The 21,769-nt window shown below is 40.7% G+C and overlaps 1 protein-coding gene across 4 annotated transcripts in view; it reads right to left on the bottom strand.

The window, feature by feature from the left end:
• nhsl1b (NHS-like 1b) overlaps positions 1 to 21,769 on the bottom strand; it is a 115,119-nt gene that overhangs the window by 61,262 nt on the left and 32,088 nt on the right. The window contains exon 1 of one of the 4 annotated variants that reach the window (XM_015947329.3): positions 10,202 to 10,527. The exons of 2 other annotated variants lie outside the window; for them this stretch is intronic. In XM_015947329.3, the coding sequence (XP_015802815.3) occupies positions 10,202 to 10,298 (97 nt within the window). In that variant the 5' untranslated portion in view covers positions 10,299 to 10,527. Of the gene's footprint in view, positions 1 to 9,287; positions 9,749 to 10,201; positions 10,528 to 21,769 lie in introns of those variants that run through there. One more of the 4 variants, XM_015947327.3, reaches the window with a different exon arrangement.

Genomic DNA, 21,769 nt, shown 5'->3' with positions numbered 1-21,769 from the left:
AGATGTACTGTAAAAAAACAAACCGCCTAAAGGAACTTGTGTTGTGTTTACATCCTGTCTGATGTAAATACTTACAGACGTGGACAAAATTGTTGGTACCATCCGGTTAAGGAAAGAAAATTGAACAATGACCACAGAAATAACTTTCTTCTTCTATGAAATTTCTATGAAAGACAGACATTGCTTTTCAAACATGCTTCAACTGAATTACTTTTAAAAAAATTAACTCAGGGAACAGGCCTGGACAAAAATGATGATACCCTTAACTTAATATTTTTTTGCACAGCCTGTTGACGAAATCACTGCAATCAAACAGTTCCCGTAACGGTCAATGACAATTCTGCACCTATCAGCAAGTATTTTGGCCCACTCCTCATGAGCAAACTGCTCCAATTGTCTCAGGTTTGAAGAGCGCCTTTCAGGGTTTCCGCTATGTGTATTTTGCCGTGGTGCGCCGTGGTCAGGGCTCATACCTTTCCCACTAGCATCGGCTCTGCATGGTCTGGATAGTATAGTGTCCACATTACCATAGCCTGCCTTTTTTCAGGGTGCAACCAGACTGTTTTTCAGCTCTCTTCCCAAAGCGGACCAGGGCCAACACACCCACTGCTGACTGATATGCTGGCTTAAATTCACGCCGCCCATTAGCTGAAGCCTCCGATTGGAGGGTAGAATCAGCCCAGTGGGCTTACGCATGCATGCGCAATTCATTATAATGCTGATTACCTTGGAGGAGAGAACGTCTCCGAGTGCCTTTCTAAGCAAGTGTGGAATCAACCGGGCCTGGTTGAAGCCAGCTTGGGCTATCTGGGCAGTTTGGAGCCGATGCTAGTGGGGAAGGCCCAATAGAAGGCCAACGCTATCCTCTTAGCCATTCTTGGGTGTTTTACAAAGAAAATTTTATCAAATTTGTAAATATAGTCCTTTAAGTTTCTTTACGTTACTTTTTGAGAAAGACAAACATAATAAAATAAACAATTAATTGTAATGAAAAAGTACCAAAAAGAGCTAATCAATAAATCTACCTCAAATACTACTCTTGTTGGTACTCCAAATAATAAATAAATAAATAAATAAATAAATAAAATAACACTTTTGTAATTTATTTCATATTAATGCCTCAATAAACATGCACTACTAATAATCCAGTTCCAGGTCATTATTCTGTTTCATGTCACATTTAATATTTGGTTTAAAATACAAGTTAATCATTTAAGCACTTTGTTATTTTAAGTTTCTTTTTCAAGAATGTTACTTTGCTTTCCTTAAGTATTAAGAAATGTATAATTTAAATTAAAGAAATATGTTCAAGACCAATAGGATTGACTCATTTGTTTTACAGAAATTAAAGAACAAAAGAGGACAATTAAAATGAGGTAAAAGCACAAATGATATAATACATAAAACAAAGGTTTATCTATCAAAAATATGTAAGGATGTTCCAATCACACTTTTTAGTTTATTAAGTTAATAAGAAGCCAAAAGCACAGCAGCTTGTTTATGAGATGCAGGGTATCTGCAGGTTTAAGGGAGCCAGATTTAAGACTTTTTAAGACCTTTTTTAAGGCCACTTTGACCAAATTTAAGCTATTTTTAAAAATTAAATTTAAACCATAATTTCCAGCTATTGCCAGGAACCGGTGTTAACCACGTCGCGAACGTGGGATTAGCCATCTAGTTACCATTAAACTTGCACTTCCCCATGGCGCAAGCTCCCACTAGCTTAACCAGCTAATGTGCTCATCTAAAATAGCCCCCTTTCACAACCAACTGAACGTGTACGGTTCCGCTTACGCCAACATCATACACACAAAAAATGCTAAACACTAACTAGTAATTAACAAAAATTTGACAAAAATAAAAGAATCTTGTTTATTGGGTCTTTGGTAATTTAAGACCTTTGGAAACTGTATTTAAGGATTATTTGTCATTTTTAAGGATTTTTAAGGCCTTAAATTTGGAAAAGCAAATTTAAGACTTTTTAAGACTTTTTAAGGACCCGCGGATACCCTGGAGATGACTCTTGCAAATCATTGTCTTTAACAGTAAAGTTTCAGCTCTTAGTCACATATTTGTAACCTTGACAACCCAAGAAAATACCCCCAAAAAAGTTAAGATGGAGTTTGTGTCGAAATTGCAGGTTTCGAATCCCCAGGCACCAATTTAAGAGCTATATTTACTCACAGGCAGCGTGCGTGGCTGCACACGTGTCTGGTAATGGGGCCTGGTGGGATACCAGAGCTCCAGTTGTTATATTTACTTATGGTTCAAAGTGAATATTTGTGTTTCTGTGCACAGAAAATTCAGTACTGTGTGTGTGTGTGTGTGTGTGTGTGTGTGTGTGTGTGTGTGTGTGTGTGTGTGTGTGTGTGTGTGTGTGTGTGTGTGTGTGTGTGTGTGAGAGAGTGGGTGCGTGCGTGCTCTAGACGGAATAATTTAATTCTAACCTGTCTATGACATTGTATGTAGCCTAACACTGGCTATAAAAAGACAGAAGCTGTGTGTAAACCCCAGACAGAAAAGGTCAGAGGGAACAATAATGGATGTAAATAAAAACAAACTGACTAAAAGAACCACACATAAATTTAATGATTTCCTTTGTCAACACCGGTCTTTTGTTTTATCCATAAAACATTTTTAAACTTTGCCTGGCTCCACTAGCCTAGTGAACTAGACCAAATTCTTGCTTTGCAAAGTTTGGTCTACAAACGCACCATTGGAACCTCAGCAGCCCCTAGCGGCATTCTGGCTGGCCAATCACAGCTCTCTAGAGAGCTCCGGGAGTTGACGTCACTTCTCCCAACATGCAACAGCTAAAATGAGACTGGGATCCCGAGAGTAAAGGTTTTCGCTTATGCAGCGACCACTTCATATCAGCTACTTAAACCAATGTTTCCTCAACTGTGTATGGTATTTATTTTAAATGCTTTTATTACGATTCTTAGTGGGCTTCCTAAAATTATTTTGGCATGTCTTTTTCTGTCTTATTACTCATAGGAACAAGTAAACGTCATGTAAAACGTTGCCTCGTGAGTTCTGCGTGCTGCCGTTTACGTGTTTTATGATTACAGCAATTAACCGGCTAAGCTGTATTTCATTTTTAAGCAATGGTTGATCAATTGTCAGATCACACATAAAAAGCACTTTGGATTGCTATTATCTGTCTCACCGAAACAGATCTCAGACAGATCCTGCGATGCTCCTGCCTGAATAATTTATTTTATTCACGGAAAAAAATCAAACTAGTGATTTCTCTTGGCATTCAGTTTATACATTCAAACAGCACAGCACTCTAAACTACTTACGTGTAAATCTATGTTATTAGTGTTTTTGTTTAATAAGTTTTATAAATTATAAATGTCAGGGCTTCTCAAATCCAGTAAGAGGTCCGCTCCGACAGCTTCTGGCATTTTAAAAAGTATCCCAGGGGCATGGTAAGGGTCGGAGATGTTTAGTCTATTTAATTTCTGACTATATAAAACGATTTCTTGGGTTTTAAAGTGTGAAGTAAACTCCGACGAAGTAAAATCCAAGCCGATACCGATCATTTTGTTTACCTTTGTTGCCTGCCAACTAGGGCTGCAACAACGAATCGATAAATTCGATGAAAATCGACTACTAAAAGCGTTGGCAACGAATTGCGTCATCGATTCATTGTGTCGCACAACTCTTCCAAAAGCGCCCCCCTCCCCCCCCTTCCCGCCCGCCGTTGCGCGCAGACCAGAGCAAGTCAGATCAGCGCGAGGGAGAGCTGGCAGATCAGCGCGAGGGAGAGCCGCAGATCAGCGTGAGGGAGAGCCGGCAGATCAGCGCAAGGGAGAGCCGGCAGATCAGCGCGAGGGAGAGCCGCAGATCAGCGCGAGGGAGTGCCGGCAGACTTGCGCTGCAGCGAACCGGTTCCGCATTGTTGCACAGCGATCCAGGCAGCTGCTTCCAGCGCACGGTCCATTCTCAAAGTGGCGCAACCAAAAAACTATAATTAGCACACGATCGTTCATGTCCGCACATGTTCTCTATTTTCTGTCTTATTTGTGCCTGAAGCTCGCTACTGCGGAGCTCATCACCTGTGCTGCGGTGATTTCACCTCACGCAGCATCGAAAACGCGCTCTCCGCTTTATGGTCAGGAGATCCCTTTGATCTGCTCAAAAGTAACTGATGAGGTGAAAAGGTAAGAATCCAGGCAGCAGTTTTTCTGGAGAATTAAGAGGAGATGCAGGAAGATGAGTGACAGACAGGACAGGAAAATAGTTCAATAAAAACAAGAAAACAAAACAAAGTGTTGAAAAGTAAAATGTAGGTAGAGTTATCTCCACGACACGTTTTTACCAGTAAAAAACAACAAGTTATACACATGTCATATTTATACATCTGATACAATTCAGATCACCTTCAAAACTCAGTCACACACCCAGGGCCGTTTCAAGACACTTTGGGGGCCAAGGCAAAATGCCCCCCCCCCCCCCCCCCAATAACTGGGCTCCCCAGAAGCCTCTGTGTAATTCATACCCTCTCCAGGAGTATTAGTTATACAGTGTTTATAAAAGCCCCTCAGACATTACTGACATGTTCTAATATTATCAGATGAAAAACTAAATTATCAGACATGCTGTCTCATCTGCTTCTTTTATAAACTTGCAAAAAGTAACAAAACCATTTGAAAGCCACTATTTGTGGATTCTCTTAAAGTTTCCATGGAGTGTGTGACAACTTATTTTTTCATTGATCCTATCGTCTAATCTCACAGCTGAAACAAGCATCCTTAATAATCTGTGCACAGGAAGCTTACCGATGCTGTAGTAAAACAAAAGGTATTATAATTTATTATTAATAAAACCTTGTTGCAGCACTAAAGCAGAAAAATTAGATTTTGCATTAAATATGCAAAATATTTACATATGAATTGTTTTAGAGCCCTTTAATTGGCAGAATCTGATATTAATTTAGTTCTTACAAAAAATGGGTCCCAACATGGTTTGTGTGGCGTTGCCATAGTGTGACGTCATAGGCACAGATCCCTGTCCTCTTGTTTGGAAATGGAAATATGGTCACCCTACATTAAACAAACTGTCCACCCGGGCTTTTGCGCTGCACAGAGACGCTTCGCTGCCTACGACTGAACGTCAGTTGAGAGTCAGTCTCATGCAGAATGACCAATGAAGAGAGGGCCTCAAGTTAAGACCCTTTCCTCATTGGTCAGTCCACACGAGGTGGGTCAAAGGTTACTCTGGGCGGGTTACGTGTTGTCAGGCATTCAAGTATTGAGTATATTTACTGCATATTACAGTAAAATATTCTGTATGTGACCACATTATGGTGATCCTTGGGTCGTGATGATGGAGCCCTTGAATATTGTTGCCCAGGGTACAACAAAGTGTTAATCTGGCCCTGGTTCCGCCGTCACATTCCCGCAGAAACTGGTTGATCACACCGGGGCCAGACTACTAGCATGTGGTTTTACAACCACAATGTCCTCAGAAGCAAAAACGCTTTTAAAAGGGAGGGAGGAGTCCTAACTGTTGCTGCAGGCGTGTTGTGTGAGAGTGCAGTTATATACTGGTTAATATATTTTTGGGTTCAGTTGCTTTCATGTGGCCTAATGTCAGTCTATTTGGGATCATTGGAATGATCAGCAGCATTTCTTGATGTGACTTTATGGCAGTTGCCCAGGGCATCATCGCAAGGAGGATGGCATTCATTTACTTTTGTTTTATTTGGTATTTTTATCAGTCATTTTTGGAAATAGTGATCAATTTTGATTAATTCACGGCCTATGTTTAATTACATTTAAAATAAATGTCAACAGATGAGATCAAACAAAACAGATGAGAATTGCCCTTAAGCTGTTTAACTTGGACCAAGCATTTTAGGTCACAGATAGATGTAGCTTAGGGTCTCTGTCTATACACCTTATAAGACAATTTAGGTGATGGCATGTTGTTTTTCTGCTATTGAACTGTTTTCTAATAATGTTGTGTTAAATAAAGTGAAGGAAGGAGAGAAATAACGTTTCCCTAGCAGTTTTTAAAAATTTCCCCATGTAATCCGATTAATCGATTAATCGTGTCGAGACCCCATCCGATTAATCGATTATCCAAATAATCGTTTGTTGCAGCCCTACTGCCAACATGGCGTCTACTCTCCGAGGGTCACGTGACGTCCGGAGCTCTATAGGGGTTTCAATCCCATAGTACGCTGATTGGTCCACAGTGGTGAGCCAATTACAGTGTTCTATCTGCTTTGTGGACCAATCACAGCGCTCTATGTACTTTGTGGGCTAATCAGGGTCCTCTATTCGTCTGGTGCGCAGGAAGACGCAACGGAGTGGAATAAGACAGCAGCGGCTCATTTTAAACGGCTTTTACATCAATTTTGGACTATTTGGATTTGGGTTTTATTAGAACCAGGAGCAGATAGATTTATTTCGGTCCTTTATTTAGAAAAAAGGATGTATTTTCACCCTCTTTAACAGTGGTGTGCCTCATTTACTGACATCCGTTGCGTTGAGTATGTCACGTTGTTCATTGTCCAGTAGCATGAAAAGATGGTTTAAAAGACAACAGTGAAATCCACCCCACGACCAAGAGCCGTCAATGGAGTGTTGCCAGACTAAATAATATATTTATTTCAGTCTATGGGGAGCCAGGCTATGGCTCCCCTTGACTCCAACGAGAATCTCAAGCCCTCAAATTATTCAAGTTATGTGCATCTCTTAGTTGTTGTTGGAGGGGGGCAGGTTCAGACACAACAGTGACTTTGAACATTTGAGACACGCAAACAAAACAACGGCAGCGTTGAGCTACACATTCCTGCTGGAGAATGAGTTTTTAGGGAGAAAACGACTGATTTGTGAAAAACAACAACACAAAAAAAACATCAGGTCTATTAGCTGCATTAAATTAAAAAAAGAAATGTCCAGAAACTATGTTTTAAAAGGGTTTGTTGTTCATTTGCTTGTTTCAGCAGATTTATAAAGGTTTAGACTCTAGAAACATAATCCCTGATAGTACATATTAGGGGTAGACTGATATATTGGGCCAATATTTACCATTTTTCATACATCGGCGTCAGCAATAGAAAAACCAATATCGGTCGACCTCTAGTACCAAATACTTATAAAGTGTAATTTGCATTTACAAGACACATAATCCCCCAAACTGACCATCTATATGATATCCACACAGATGATGTTTTTAATAATCTGGGAGAAAACGTACACAACACCGGTCCACTAATGTGATAAGTGCTGATAAAATTTCCTGACATGAGACAATATCACTCCACAACAATGTAAAACTTAATTCCTCAGGCAAACAGACAGCCAGCTTCTCATTTCTACAAGGAAACTACAGCTTGCTATGAGAGTTTGAACATACAGGTTAACATTGAAAAATTAGAATATGGTAAAAAAGTTATTTTCCCCCAGTAATTCAACTTAAAAGGTGAAACTAATACATAAGATAGACTAATTCAAAGTCAGATATTTCAGTCTTTAATAGTGATGATTGCGGCATAGATCTTATGAAAACCCCAAATTCAAAATCTCAGACAATTAGAATATTGTAAAAAGGATTTAATATTCTAGACTCAGAGTGTCACACGCTAATCAGCTAATGAATCCCAAATACCTGCTAAGGGTTCCAGAGCCTTTAGATCAGGGGTGTCAAATATGAGGCCCGCAGGCCGGATTTAATCCGCTTGCGGGCCGGATCCGGCCCGCGAGATGGTTTATTTTCAAACTTTACCATGTAGAGTGAAAATAAACGTATCTTTGTGCGTAAGTTTTCTCTGTAATGAGTATAAATAAAACAAAGCTGCGCTCAAGGCTCACACAAGAACTTGAATCACATCCTGAAGTTGGCCGCCACTCAGGATGTGACTTCTGATATTGATGTGCTGTCGAAAGCAAAAAGATGTAAAAGTAAAGCGAGTCAAATATATTTTAAGTGCTGCATGAAACTGATCTAGCTATGTGATCTTTAAGCTCTTTGAATCACTAAGGAATGTTTTTTTTTTTCATTTATTGATTTTTAATGTTTTTCAATTTTTCAAGTACACTTCAGGTGTTGTACTTGTACTATTTTGGATACACTGTCCTCAGGCCCCAGCTTTGTTTTATATGGATTGTATTAAAACAAAGAAAACAATCTGAAGTTGTTTTTAATTTACTGGTCCGGCCCACTTGGGACTAGATTTCCCTCAATGCGGCCCCTGAGCTAAAATGAGTTTGACACCCCTGCTTTAGATGGTCTTTAAATAAATGGACTTTTGCATCATAACCTATTTTTGAGTTTCACCCGTTCATGGAATTATAAAAATCAAGTTACTTTATATTATAACCCATACATACCACAAAGCTTTCAATAAACACAAGAACTGCTGCATTATTATTTGTCTGGTTTCGTGCAACATGTCAGTAAAATTTAGTAAATTTATGTCAAACTAGCAAAGTCCTAAAAGGATAAGGAGGGGAGTTCTGCTACTATGGTTCATGATTGGTGTCATGTTCCATTTCAGGCTAAAGTTACAACCATTCGCACTTAAGTCAGTCAGTCACAGACAGAGACACAAACACAGACACAGAGACACAAAGACAGACAGAGACACACACACACGTCAGTGACTGAGAATACACACGACGTACAACTAGTGAGCTCGTCAATAAATAATAAGACTAATACGGAAACATAACACCAAAGAGAGAAAGATAAATGTCCTCCTTACATAAAACAAGATGTCCAAATATCACTTATTTTGAATGATATCCAAGATTTCACATGCAAACCTAACCCCCCCCCCCACCCCCCCCCCACCCCCACCCCCACCCCAGCACTAAACCAGGAACTCACGTCTGTACCAGCCCGAGGCATCACCATGTCAGTGACAGCCCTATTTCTCTTTTGACGAGTCATTGTTGCACACGCACACACACACACACACACACACACACACACACACACACACACACACACACACACACACACACACACACACACACACACACACACACACACACACACACACACACACACACACACACACACACACACACACACAGTGGTCTTTGGCTTTGCACAGCTCCCGCTCACCAGAAGCTAGGAAGAATGAATTGTGTAGATGGAGAAAACAAGAAAGAGAACATGTTTCTCGTTTTTCTTTACGAAAAACCAGTTATGTTGGCAAGAGGTAAAATCCAGCCATGGGTTTTTGTTGCTGGGTGTGTATTCAGAGCAAAAGAAAGAAAATTGTTTACATGAGCAACACCCACCTTCTTTTCATACGTTCTCACCTATTTTGTGTTGAGGTCGGTACACCCAGTTGTCATCGTCCTCATCCTCGGATTTGTGTGCGGCATGGTGATAGGAACGCAACAATGAGTGTGTGTGACGGTTGTGAACCACATGGAGCTCGTTCTGGCTGCGGAAAATGCGTCTCCTTTGGTGGGACAGGTTGGTCATGCTGAGCCAACTTAAAGCCCGGGACAGGCCCGCTGGCCTCTCCTTGTGGAAGGAAGCAGATCTCCTGTCTCCTCTCATCGTCACTCAGGAAGACGAGGTCCAGTTTGGAGGGACGGCAGATTAAAAGGCTTTTTAAAACTCAAAAATCAAGTTTTAACTTGATTCAATAATACAAAGACACTCATTCATTGACTTATTTGTAGAACGCTTCCATAAATTCCAGTAGTGGCACCATCCAGATTCACATACGTCCCTTAAGAGTTTCCAAGAAAAAGTTCAGCCATATTCCAATTTGTTGTCTCTTTTAGACGCTCCCACATAATTATTCTGGCCAAGCCACTCTCAGCTTCCACCCTCCTTCACGTCATCTCAGTTTCAAAAACCAAAACGACATCTTTAAATCATCTTTTTTACGTTTGTTCCCCTCCATTTTGCTTCAAGGCTCCAGGCATAATTTCCAAACCCAAAAGCGTAATTAAGCAATCCAGTTATCTGGAAAGCCACTTCCCCATTTCATATCTACAGGGTGGGGAGATCTTTCCAAATTACAACAACAATTTAAATCCCAGGCAATCGGGGGAATGTTATTTACGACCATGCACGCCGTTGGGTGCTGCTGCCCCGTTAGTTCACACCAGCTCACCCATCAGTGTCACAGCAGACGAGAAGGTTAAGAGCTTTCAGGCTCCTCTGGTCTATTCCCAGCCTGATGAAGTTACTCGCATGCTGGCACAAACACACTCACATGTGATGGTCTCTCGCCAAACAGAGACTCCTTTTAGTCCATTTCTTCTCCTGTGTGGTTCCGTTTTTTCCCTCCTGTGTCGCTGATGCCAGCGCATATGAGAGAACCATGTCGGTTTTTAAGGAAACAAAAACAGAAAATGCTCTAGGTGTTGTCAGCTGTATGGATCTCCAGTCAGCTGATCAGCAGGAGTGATAAAGAATCAGGAAGGTCACACCTGCTGCATGCTCAGACACTCCAAACTAAAGTGTGTGCAGCAGAGAACTCCCTGAAGCTCACCGCTCTTGTTGAGTCCAGAGTGCAAGTGCACGAGGGGTTAGAATTACACCCAGTCCTAAAACACACAGAGCTGAAATGTGAGACAGCCTGTCCCTTCTTCCTCATTTCCCGCCTCGTTCCATTTTCTGGGATCCGTGATCTCCGCCTCCCCCCTCCACCCATCAGCCAGCAAAGAATCCACTTCTCACACCCTCCCACCTTCCTTTCTCACCCATCTCACACATTTCCCCCCCACTTCGTCAACCCTCAGGGACGTTTTTTTTTATCTCCAACTTAATTCAAATTTGCTCTTGTAGATCAAACTGAGTCTTAACCGCAGTAAAGAGGTGACATTCAGCTGTCTGATGCACAAACGGCAACAGGAAAAGCAGGTAAAAACAGTAGATTCAGCCTGAGATACGGCTGATGAGTCAAATATTTACAAGACTGAACTGAGTCACGGCTCTTTTCTCAACAGCAGAAACTCATGTGGGATCAGTTACGTGTTCTAAAAGCGAATTAAAAACACAGTTTCGATATTTTATTTCCGTTAGGGTGTTGGGCAGAGTTTACCTTCCCAAGTGTGACAAAAGACCAGGCATGTGACCACCAAGGTGTGATAATAAACTGAGGGTGCAAACTCACACCCTGTACACACGTGCCCGAACTAATACTTGGGTATGTTTTTCTGAACAATCACATCTACAGACCTTTATGTGGTTGTGATGGAAACCCCAATCCCACCTCTGATGGTTTAGGTCTCAAACTTGAATTTTGTTCCCTTTAGAGAACTAATAAAGAACTTGTTGATACATGCTGACAACACCCAGGATCTACAATCTCAACTAAGCTTGCAAATATAATCTGAAACACACACACACACACACACACACACACACACACACACACACACACACACACACACACACACACACACACACACACACACACACACACACACACACACACACACACACACACACACACACACACACACACACACACACACACACAGTAGTTTGAAAGACCTTTGTCCAGAGCGAGTCTCTACGAGGCCAACGGTTTTTAATATTTAACCAGTGTCACTTTCTACTCAGCAGAGACAATGATTTCAGTTTGACATTAAAAAATAAGAGTAAACCAGACTGGGCGTGGCAATGAGAAAATTGTTTTCAACCATAGAGGTCAATGTAAAAAATTGTTTGTGTTTTTATCACTAAACAGGAAATCTGAGGAAGTGGGCATCCCAGTTCAACCCCCCACTTCATCTTTATTTCATTACAACTCATCAAAAAGAGCAATCCAATATCTAAAGTGGCCATTTGTTGACTCTAATCTTCCTTAAAACATTCCTTTTTTCTGCCTTACCAGATGTGCAGAAACACCCAATGCTAGGAAGAAAACTAAAAATCATTAAACTTTCATCCGTGTTATTACCTTGATTTATTATGTTTAGTTGTAATTCAAATTGCTGCATCAGATTAGAACCGGTTTTTCCTTCCTTACTTTTGAATGGTTTTCCTTACTTGAAAAAAGCAAGCAAACAAACCAAAAGTATGCAGGCATGTTGGAGACACGAATACTTATGTTTATGTTTGTTTATGTTTATGTATTTAGCAGACGCTTTTGTCCAAAGCGACTTACAAGTGATAATCGGCATGTTGCCCTTGAGGCTAACAACAACAATAACAACAACTTGACATCAATCATGGAGAGGAGGGAACAAAGGAGTGGACGGTAGAGGGGGGGACGGGTGCAGGGAAGGTGCTAGTTAAGAAGATGCTCTCTGAAGAGCAGGGTCTTCAGGAGTTTCTTGAAACTTGAAAAGGAAGCTCCTGTTCTGGTAGTGCTTGGTAGGTCATTCCACATTTGTGGAACGATTCATGAGAAGAGTCTGGATTGTCCTGAGCGTGGTGTAGGCACTGCTAGCCAACGATCCTGGTATATGACCGGAGCGGCCGTGCCGAGACGTAAGCCTATGCAAGAGGATTCAGGTAGATGGGAGCCGTCCCATTTCGGACTTTGTATGCTAGTGTTAGCAATCTGAATTTGATGCATGCTGCTAGCGGTAGCCAGTGGAGCTCAATGAACAGAGGGGTGACGTGTGCTCTTTTTGGCTGATTGTTTGATATTCGTGCAGAGACAGTGTGGTCGTCCGGTGGAAATGACAGAGCTGGGTGTCGTCTGCATAGCAGTGGTAGGAGAAGCCATGTGATCGAATGATCTCACCCAGTGAGGTGGTGTATATGGCAAAGAGGTCCTAGTACAGAGCCCTGGGGGACTCCTGTGGCAAGATGGTGCACGGTAGAGAATTGTCCAAGCCAAGATACACTGAATGATCGTCCTGTGAGGTACGATTCAAACCAGGCATGTGCTTTCTCTGTGATGCCCGTGCTAGAGAGTGTGGACAAAAGGAAGCCATGGTTGACAGTCAAATGCACTAAAATGCAAGTTACTCTAAGACAAACCAGTACGAAGTACTCTGAAATTTGCTCAGTTTATTACTGCTTAAGAATATACAGCTCAAAAACTTGTAAATACTTTGTATGAGAGGTGGACCAATATTGGATTTTTTTATTGCCGATGCTGATTCCGATGTGTGGGAGACACGGTCAGCTGATGGCCGAATATCCAGACATTTGCCACCTTATTTTCATGCAAAAATGTCACTAATAATAACATCAGTTGATCCACAAAATTTATGAAACCGAATCAGTTTTTTAACTCTGAATTTAACTGTTAGATCTCAACTTTGTGCACTGCTCAGTGTTAAAGTCAGACACCTAAATAAAGTTAGAGTATTTATTTTACAGATGTTATTAGTGAATGTAAAAATACATTTAAATTGAATTCTGCAACAGCACCGGGCTGCCCAGGGATGCGCCTGACTTTAAATTGGCTTTACTAAGGACAAATATTGGCAGACTCCTACTTTGTACTGGTTTGTCTTTGTTATAGTAACTTGCTGTAAGTGCATTTCACTTTGTACGCATTAGTGGTTCCAATGTACTAGACCTATTACTGTGCACTTATTTTAAGTGCAATCAGTTTCAATGCTTTTTTTTTCGAAGTAAGATTAACCAATCAGATTTGACAGTGAATAAGAGGTCTAAAAATAGCAGAAATTAAGCTGTCATTTGAAGTGAGGTGATTTTAGACAAGCGCCATCACTCTAAAGTCTAAAAAGAAATAAAAGACAAAACAAATGTCAACACTGAAAAAGCTGCTGGATGTTTACAACAAAATTACATGCAATCAGATTAAATGAAAGGATATTTAAGGATCAAAAGAGCTGCCTAATGCACTATGAAGTTAAACAGCACACACCTATGATTCAAAGACATTTCAGTCGAGTTTCAAACAATTAAAAGAGAATCCTGTAATTTGCCCCAGCCTGCTAAAAGAGACCAAATTATATATTCTGCTAAATAAACACCACAAAGATCAAACAAACCAATTTCACCTGACATGTTCACACTCCTGTCTGACAGGAGGTGGTGGCTCAAAGTGATCTGGTTACAAGGTAACTAGATCTAGCAAGAGACCAGTAAAGGCAATCTGCCCTCACCAGTCCCTGTAGCACACAGACTCAGGGGTAATCCAGAATATCTGGATGTCAAAATAAACTGAATCCTCCAGTCCGCACTTGTCTTTCCATAAAACCATTGGCCAAGTGCATTCGCCAAGTTTTAAATCCCAGTAAATACCGTTCTAGAGTTTGTGTGTCTGAGCGGTGACACACACACACACGCACACAGCCAGTTGAACACATGGGTTCAGCTCCACCACAGAGGAAGCCTTTTATTTCCACTGAGAAACCTCAGATTTACTGAGACACAACACCAGTGATTTTCTGTGCATTTGTCAAAATACCACATGCGGAAACTCCAAAAGGGAGATGTGACACCAGCCGATTTTGCCTTTTTGGAGGGAGAACAAACGTTTGGTCAGTTTGATTTGACTGCAGCTACATTCTGCTCAATAATAAAATTTCAAAACGTGGATCCAACTGAAACTTGCCTGCAGGAATGTCGTGTAAGTCAACACCTGGTGTACTATATGTTCTGTTCTATAATGAGCAACTGAAGGAGGTGTTGGAATCTTTACCAGAGGGCAAGGAGGGGCTGTCCTTACAAAAACAAAACACACTGTGGTTCTTATATGCATGTGTTATTTTATAAAATAAAAATATTCAAAAAATTTTTATGTTAGATCCTACTTGTGAAGAGCTGTGTTTATTCTAAATGGGGTTTTCGGTGAATTTAATATAATCATATTGTCACTAAATATGTGGATCCTTGTTTTTCTGCAGATAAGCTAACACAATAACAGTCGTGTGAGGTGAGTTACTGAGCAATGGGGCTGAGTAAACCTGGTAACGCAGCAACAAACTGTGGCAGAGCGAGGTGCTACTGACAGAGCTTTATGACAGGAAACAATACTGATGTCCACTGAAGATCCTTAATGAGTTTGAAATCAAAGCTGCATTTAATTAACTTTGCTATTTTTTAAATAAACAAATTTCACAGCTTAAAATATTACTTTCTCATGCCTTGTGTTTCAATGCTTCACTGTTTTGCATCTTTTGTATGCAGTTATAATATCTAACCATGTGGGGGCGCCAAGAGCCCGGTTTTTGCTTCAATAGGTTATTTCTTTTGGTATTCCAGTGTGTGTGTGTGTGTGTGTGTGTGCGTGTGCGTGTGTGTGTGTGTGTGTGCTCAGGCAGTAAACAACAACTTCCCATGGGGAGTAGGGAATAAAGTGTGTTTATGGGCACTTGTGCGTGTACTTGGTGGTGTAAAGATAGCAATCTTCTGTCAGATAACACAGCTATTTCAAACATTCAAGTCCTATCTTTGGTCTCAGTGGGATAAAGAACCCCCCCCCCCCCCCCCCACACACACACACACACACAGAAAGAAAGAAAGAGAGAGAGTGTGTCTTTATTAGACAACAAATCTCAAACCCTTCTTTTCCAACATTTAAACTTTTAACTTTTAAGAAAACTGAGTCAAATAAATATTTTTTACTGTATTATAACTAGCATTGTGCAGTAATCAGCGATGCATTGTGGGAAAGAAAATTGTGCGTCCACAGAACATGAAGAAATGGATGATGAACTACACGGTCAACATGACTGGTTTTTAATGTAAATGTAGGATCAGAACTTGTTCATTTTTATTGTCAAGACCGATTTTAGCTGTGAATTATTTTGTTGACATGAACTTGGAGCAGATAGACGCCAACTCTTACAAGTCTGAACACGCCGTTTATCTTTTTTAGGAAATATTTCACGAAAAGAAATAAACATTTCAGTGTTGACAAAACAGCACCAAACTCTTGGGGAAAAAAGGCTCTTATGTGTGCAGTGTGTGTGTGTGTGTGTGTGTGTGTGTGTGTGTGTGTGTGTGTGTGTGTGTGTGTGTGTGTGTGTGTGTGTGTGTGTGTGTGTGTGTGTGTGTGTGTGTGTGTGTGTGTGTGTGTGTTTCAATTGTCTTTATAAAAGCTGCAGACATAGCCACAAGCAACATTCTTTTTAAAAATGAACTATAAGTGTGTTTTTGTTGCGTGTGAGTGCAAATTAACCCCAATACTCAAGGAAAACTAAAGCAGGAATTGACCTTCGACCAATCACCTGTGACCCTGAAGCTGCAGCTGCAGCCTAAAGTATGTTTAAAAGTTGAACCGTACATTTCAACAATTAAACATAAAAAATTATTCTGGAAGTCATGTCTTTAGGAAAACACATTCCATGAAAAAATAGATATGGCTGAATGATCAGTAAAGACTGGAAACTGTGATTAATGAGGTATTTTCAATTAAATAACAGTAGTTTCTAATCCATGGTGTGAAACTGGAGGGAAAAACAGACACAAAGAGATAAGACAGCACCAAGGTCATGTCATATGATGAAAAGAATAGAAGTTAGAAAAGGGAGTGGCACCGTGGCTTTTAAGACAAACTAAGCCTGGTAATCCGAGAACACCCAGCAGGGCTGCGTCCAGTGGTTGAAGGAGAGAAAGGGTGCGGTCGGCTGTGCATTCCTGATCAGTCATGCCTGGGAGGAGGGACTAGGCCAGCAGACCCAGAGCCAGATGTGGTTTGCATGAGCTTTGCACCTCCAAATGTGTATTTTCGTATGTGTGAACGCTTATATTTAGCACCAAACTGCATTATTGCAACTTTTATAGTCTCAACATATCCATCCTGTTTTATTCTGTAGAAATATAAGATTTAAAATCTATATTTTCTTACATTCCACACCAGTTAAATATTTCAGCCTAACTAACCCATAGACTTCCACAATCTTGTGTGTAAGGAGATACAGATAAAGCATTTATTAACAGTGCATCGTGAACATCTGAAGTATTAAAAGTCATGACTCATCACTGGTTCGACTATAGGAGTGCACATTTGTCATTGTTACAGTAATCCACTTGCAAACCTCTGGCAAGTGGGAGAACTGGTTTTAAAACGCCACAAGTAGGACTGTGCATTGGGCGGAAAAAGCACGAGGATGTACGCAACACAACAGCTGTTTGAGAAATAAATGTTTAGTTTTATAACGTGCTCATACGTGAACGAAAACACAGATACAGGTGTGTGTGACTTCTTCTCCCACATATCTGATAAAATAAGATCTTGATGAAAGGAGCAAAACCATTTTTTACAATCCAACTATAAAGAGGCAATAAAGGTGGAAGCTTGGATTAAGTGTGTGAACAGATTCTGATACGCTGATCGGAAACAAGATGTTTGTTGTTTTGACCGACAGCTTTAATAAAACAAATCCTTCAAGAAATGTATGGATTAAGATATTTAGACCCAGGAAGATGTTATTTTTTAAGTTTTTGCCTGTCATCCACATAAAAGTGTTAGAGCTCACCACCAGCTCAGTGTCCTAGTGGTATGAGTGTCCACCCTGAGACTGGGAGATTGTGGGTTCAAATCCATAGTCAGGTCATACCAAAGACTTTTAAAAAGAGGCCCAATGCCTCCTTTGTGGACTCAGCATTTAAGGGGTTTGATTGGGTGGTTAAACCACCAAATAGGCCTTCTATTGCTTTTTCTACTTTATTTTTGTTCATCTTTGCTCTTGTTGTGAATGTGGTCGCTGCTGTGACACAGAAATGTACCCACTGCGGGACAATAAAGGGATTTTCTATTGATCTATTCTGTTCCCTTAGGCCTGCCGCCTTTCAGCTTAAGAAATGCTGCCCAAACATTAAGCACAAAGTCTCATTTTCTTGTACGATCTGTCAGAACTCAGATATGAATGACTCTCAGCTACTTGAACACCAAAACTCAGCTTATTATGTGTGAAACTGAGTTATGAACACTTTTGTATGTGCCATTAGCTCATTGGATTAGCTATAGTAGCCATCTTGAATCAGTTAATTTTAAATGTTACCTGGTTGTAGACGTACACAATGAACACCCAATGATCCGTCTAACACAAAAACAATCCCCTTCCTTTTTTGCTGTCAGCCAATAAATAAATAAAGGAACTAAAATGGAATAAACTGAATTTAAAAGTGGTGCCAAACAGAAAAAGGGGTTAAAATTTTGCTCATGTGCTGACAGCCCACCAGGAGCACAATCTAGCAATGCACCCATCACAACCCCACAGGGGACCTGTTCGCAGTACTGTTGGACATGTAAACTACAAAACTTTTAAATAGATCAACAAAAGCTAAATGTTTTGACAATCAGTGTGTTAAAGCTTTCAGCCCAAAGAGCTGTAGAAAGAGAGTTGTGACACGCTTTGAACTCGCCGACTCACGGTCACGTGGTTCATGGAGCTCTCAATAGTTCCAAACATCCCAGCACCGTAAGGCAGTTTGAAAGGTGTATGGTGGGACAAATCAAAAATTGAATATTGTCACATTTCCCCTGGCTATTCTTGGCATTTTTTGAATAATATTATACAGTGGTGTGAAAAACTATTTGCCCCCTTCCTGATTTCTTATTCTTTTGCATGTTTGTCACACAAAATGTTTCTTATCAAACACATTTAACCATTAGTCAAAGATAACACAAACACAAAATGCAGTTTTGAAATGATGGTTTTTATTATTTAGGGAGAGAACAAAATCCAAACCTACATTGCCCTGTGTGAAAAAGTAATTGCCCCCTGAACCTAATAACTGGTTGGGCCTCCCTTAGCAGCAATGACTGCAATCAAGTGTTTGCGATAACTTGCTAGTCTTTTACAGCACTCTGGAGGAATTTTGGCCCACTCATCTTTGCAGAATTGTTGTAATTCAGCTTTATCTGAGGGTTTTCTAGCATGAACTGCCTTTTTAAGGTCATGCCATAGCATCTCAGTAGGATTCAGGTCAGGACTTTGACTAGGCCACTCCAAAGTCTTCATTTTGTTGTTCTTCAGCCATTCAGAGGTGGATTTGCTGGTGTGTTTTGGGTCATTGTCCTGCTGCAGCACCCAAGATCGCTTCAGCTTTAGTTGACGAACAGATGGCCGGACATTCTCCTTCAGGATGTTTTGGTAGACAGTAGAATTCATGGTTCCATTTATCACAGCAAGCCTTCCAGTTCCTGAAGCAGCAACACAACCCCAGACCATCACACTACCACCACCATATTTTACTGTTGGTATGATGTTCTTTGTCTGAAATGCTGTGTTACTTCTACACCAGATGTAACGGGACATTTGCCTTCCAAAAAGTTCAACTTTTGTCTCATCAGTCCACGAGGTATTTTCCCAAAAGTCTTGGCAATCAATGAAAGCGTAAAAACACATTGGACACTTCTTCTGAAGCGGGAAAATAACACTTCTTCTTAAGCAGACACGACATCGCCTCGGCTCGTTCACGGCTGAGCCGGACTGAGCTCGATAACAACATTGACCCAGCACAGCCACTGGGTCGTTGGAGCTGCCCCATGACTGCCTGATGAAAAACCAGCAGGTTTCATCAGACTCGTAAAGTTTCTTGTTTTTGCTGGGGACCCCCTGTATTTTACCGCTCCCTCCTGCAGTCTTCCCCTATTAAAATTTAAAATGATTCTCTAAATTCCATGTATCAATCAATAGAAAAAATCTCTGCCTCTGCCAGCTGCAGTAAATGTAGTTTCCAAATAATAAATAAGAGGTGCATTCATCTGTGTATCTCCTTTGATTCGTATTAGTGATATTTTCAGCACCAGAACAGTGAAGCAAAGAAACAGATTCCTGAGTTTGTTAGTCATTTTATTTATTAGGTGCATCTAACCTGTTCTGTTTTTCTCTGAAATGAGATCAAATCAGTGCTTCTATGGGTTGTCTCCACTCTGCACTAGAAAATTTTACTTTAGAGACGTGTCACAATTTCTCCCCAAGTTATTGTGTTCGACTACTGTTCTTGAATTATCTTAGTTCTATTCTTATTACTTGAGTCCACGAAACAGAACAACATATCTTCTTACGTTCATAATCTTGTTTGTCTCATGCTTCAGCAGTTCGTTGCAGTCAGTGTTATTAACTGAAAAATATTAATTACTTGTCTTCACAATCACATTTTTCTTTATTATTGGTCTCTCCATTTGTGCTTCCATTTCTGATGTATGTTCGTGTTGATACAGCAACCAGCAACGTATTGTACAAAAAAATCCCAAATAAAACTAATGTCAAAAGTTTATAACCTATTTCAAACTGTGGGGACTATTTTTAAAACGTAGAATCAAACTAACTGAAATAAACCCATCTGCAGCTCATCCTCCTGCTCACAACCAACAAGCTGCACACAGTTAGCTCATTAAAGGTTATCTAGCTAAAACTGGCAACATAAAATATCATCGTTGGCTTATTTTGGTACGAAGCGGTTAGCTAACGCTTCACAATGCAAAAAAAAAAAAAAAAAAAAAAAAGATATTTCATCAACTTACCTGAGAAAATCCTTCCGAAACACCGAAAATGAACTGCGGTCAATGCAGCAGCTGGGCTGTTTGGAACTATTCGAAGCTACATGAACCACGTGACTTCCGCGTTCCATTCTTTCCACAGGAGTCTACTGGAGTGTTACAACTCTCTCTACAGCTCTGTCAGCCCAGAGGTGTGACTATTATTTACCATGTGTTTACAAATACAAGGCGTTTTTAACAAGCACACAAGTGGAGCTCTGAGAGGAAAACTTATAAAAGCCAGGATGTGTGAAGGAACAGTAGCAGGAGCCTCACAGCTCAGCTATGGGAGCCTGTGTGGCCCAAACCTTACAATGTGACAACTGATGTGTAAAGGTATAGAAGAATAGTTAATTATTCAGAAACACTTAGCACATATTGGTTTAGAGTGGTGGGATGAAAATGAAGGGATGAGAGCAGAAAATAGGAAAAGGGAAAGATGAAAAGAAGAAAGTGACGCAGCACAGTCACCGTTACAAGACAAAAGAGGTCGAGTCTGGGTCTGGCTTTCTGCCATCTACAGCTGTGAGCTGTCAAACACACACACACACACACACACACGGTCCGTTATTCTGAGTCCATCTCCCTAGGCTCATGCATACAGGTGCTGGCCAGTAAATTAGAATATCATCAAAAGGTTGAAAATATTTCAGTAATTCCATTCAAAACGTGAAACTTGTACATTATATTCATGCAATGCACACAGACCAATGTATTTCCAATGTTCATTACATTTAAATTTGATATTCATAAGTGACAACTAATGAAAACTCCAAATTTGGTATCTCAAAAAATTAGAATATTCTGAAAAGGCTGAATATAGAAGACACCTGCTGCCACTCTAATCAGCTGATTTACTCAAAACACCTGCAAAGGCCTTTAAAAGGTCCCTCAGTCTTGTTTTGAAGGCACCACAATCATGGGGAAGACTTCTGACTTAACAGCTGTCCAAAAGACAATCATTGACACCTTGCACAAGGAGGGCAAGACACAAAAGGTGATTGCTAAAGAAGCTGGCTGTTCGCAGAGCTCTGTGTCCAAGCACATTAACAGACAGGCGAAGGGACGGAAAAAATGTGGTAGAAAAAAGTGTACAAGCTCTAGGGATAACCGCACCCTGCAGAGAATTGTGACGACAAACCCATTCAAAAATGTGGGGGAGATCCACAAAGAGTGGACTGCAGCTGGAGTCAGCGCTTCAAGAACCACCACGAGGAGACTCATGAAAGACATGGGATTCAGGTGTCGCATTCCGTGTGTCAAGCCACTCTTGAACATGAAACAGCGCAAGAAGCGTCTCGCCTGGGCCAAGGAGTAAAAGGACTGGACTGATGCTGAGTGGTCCAAAGTTATGTTTTCTGATGAAAGCAAGTTCTGCATTTCCTTTGGAAATCAAGGACCCAGAGTCTG

This window comes from Nothobranchius furzeri, chromosome 2 (genome assembly GCF_043380555.1).
Source record: "Nothobranchius furzeri strain GRZ-AD chromosome 2, NfurGRZ-RIMD1, whole genome shotgun sequence".
NCBI lineage: Eukaryota > Metazoa > Chordata > Actinopteri > Cyprinodontiformes > Nothobranchiidae > Nothobranchius > Nothobranchius furzeri.
The sequence above is the reverse complement of the archived record's forward strand: the minus strand, read 5'-3'. Positions and strand labels throughout refer to the sequence as shown.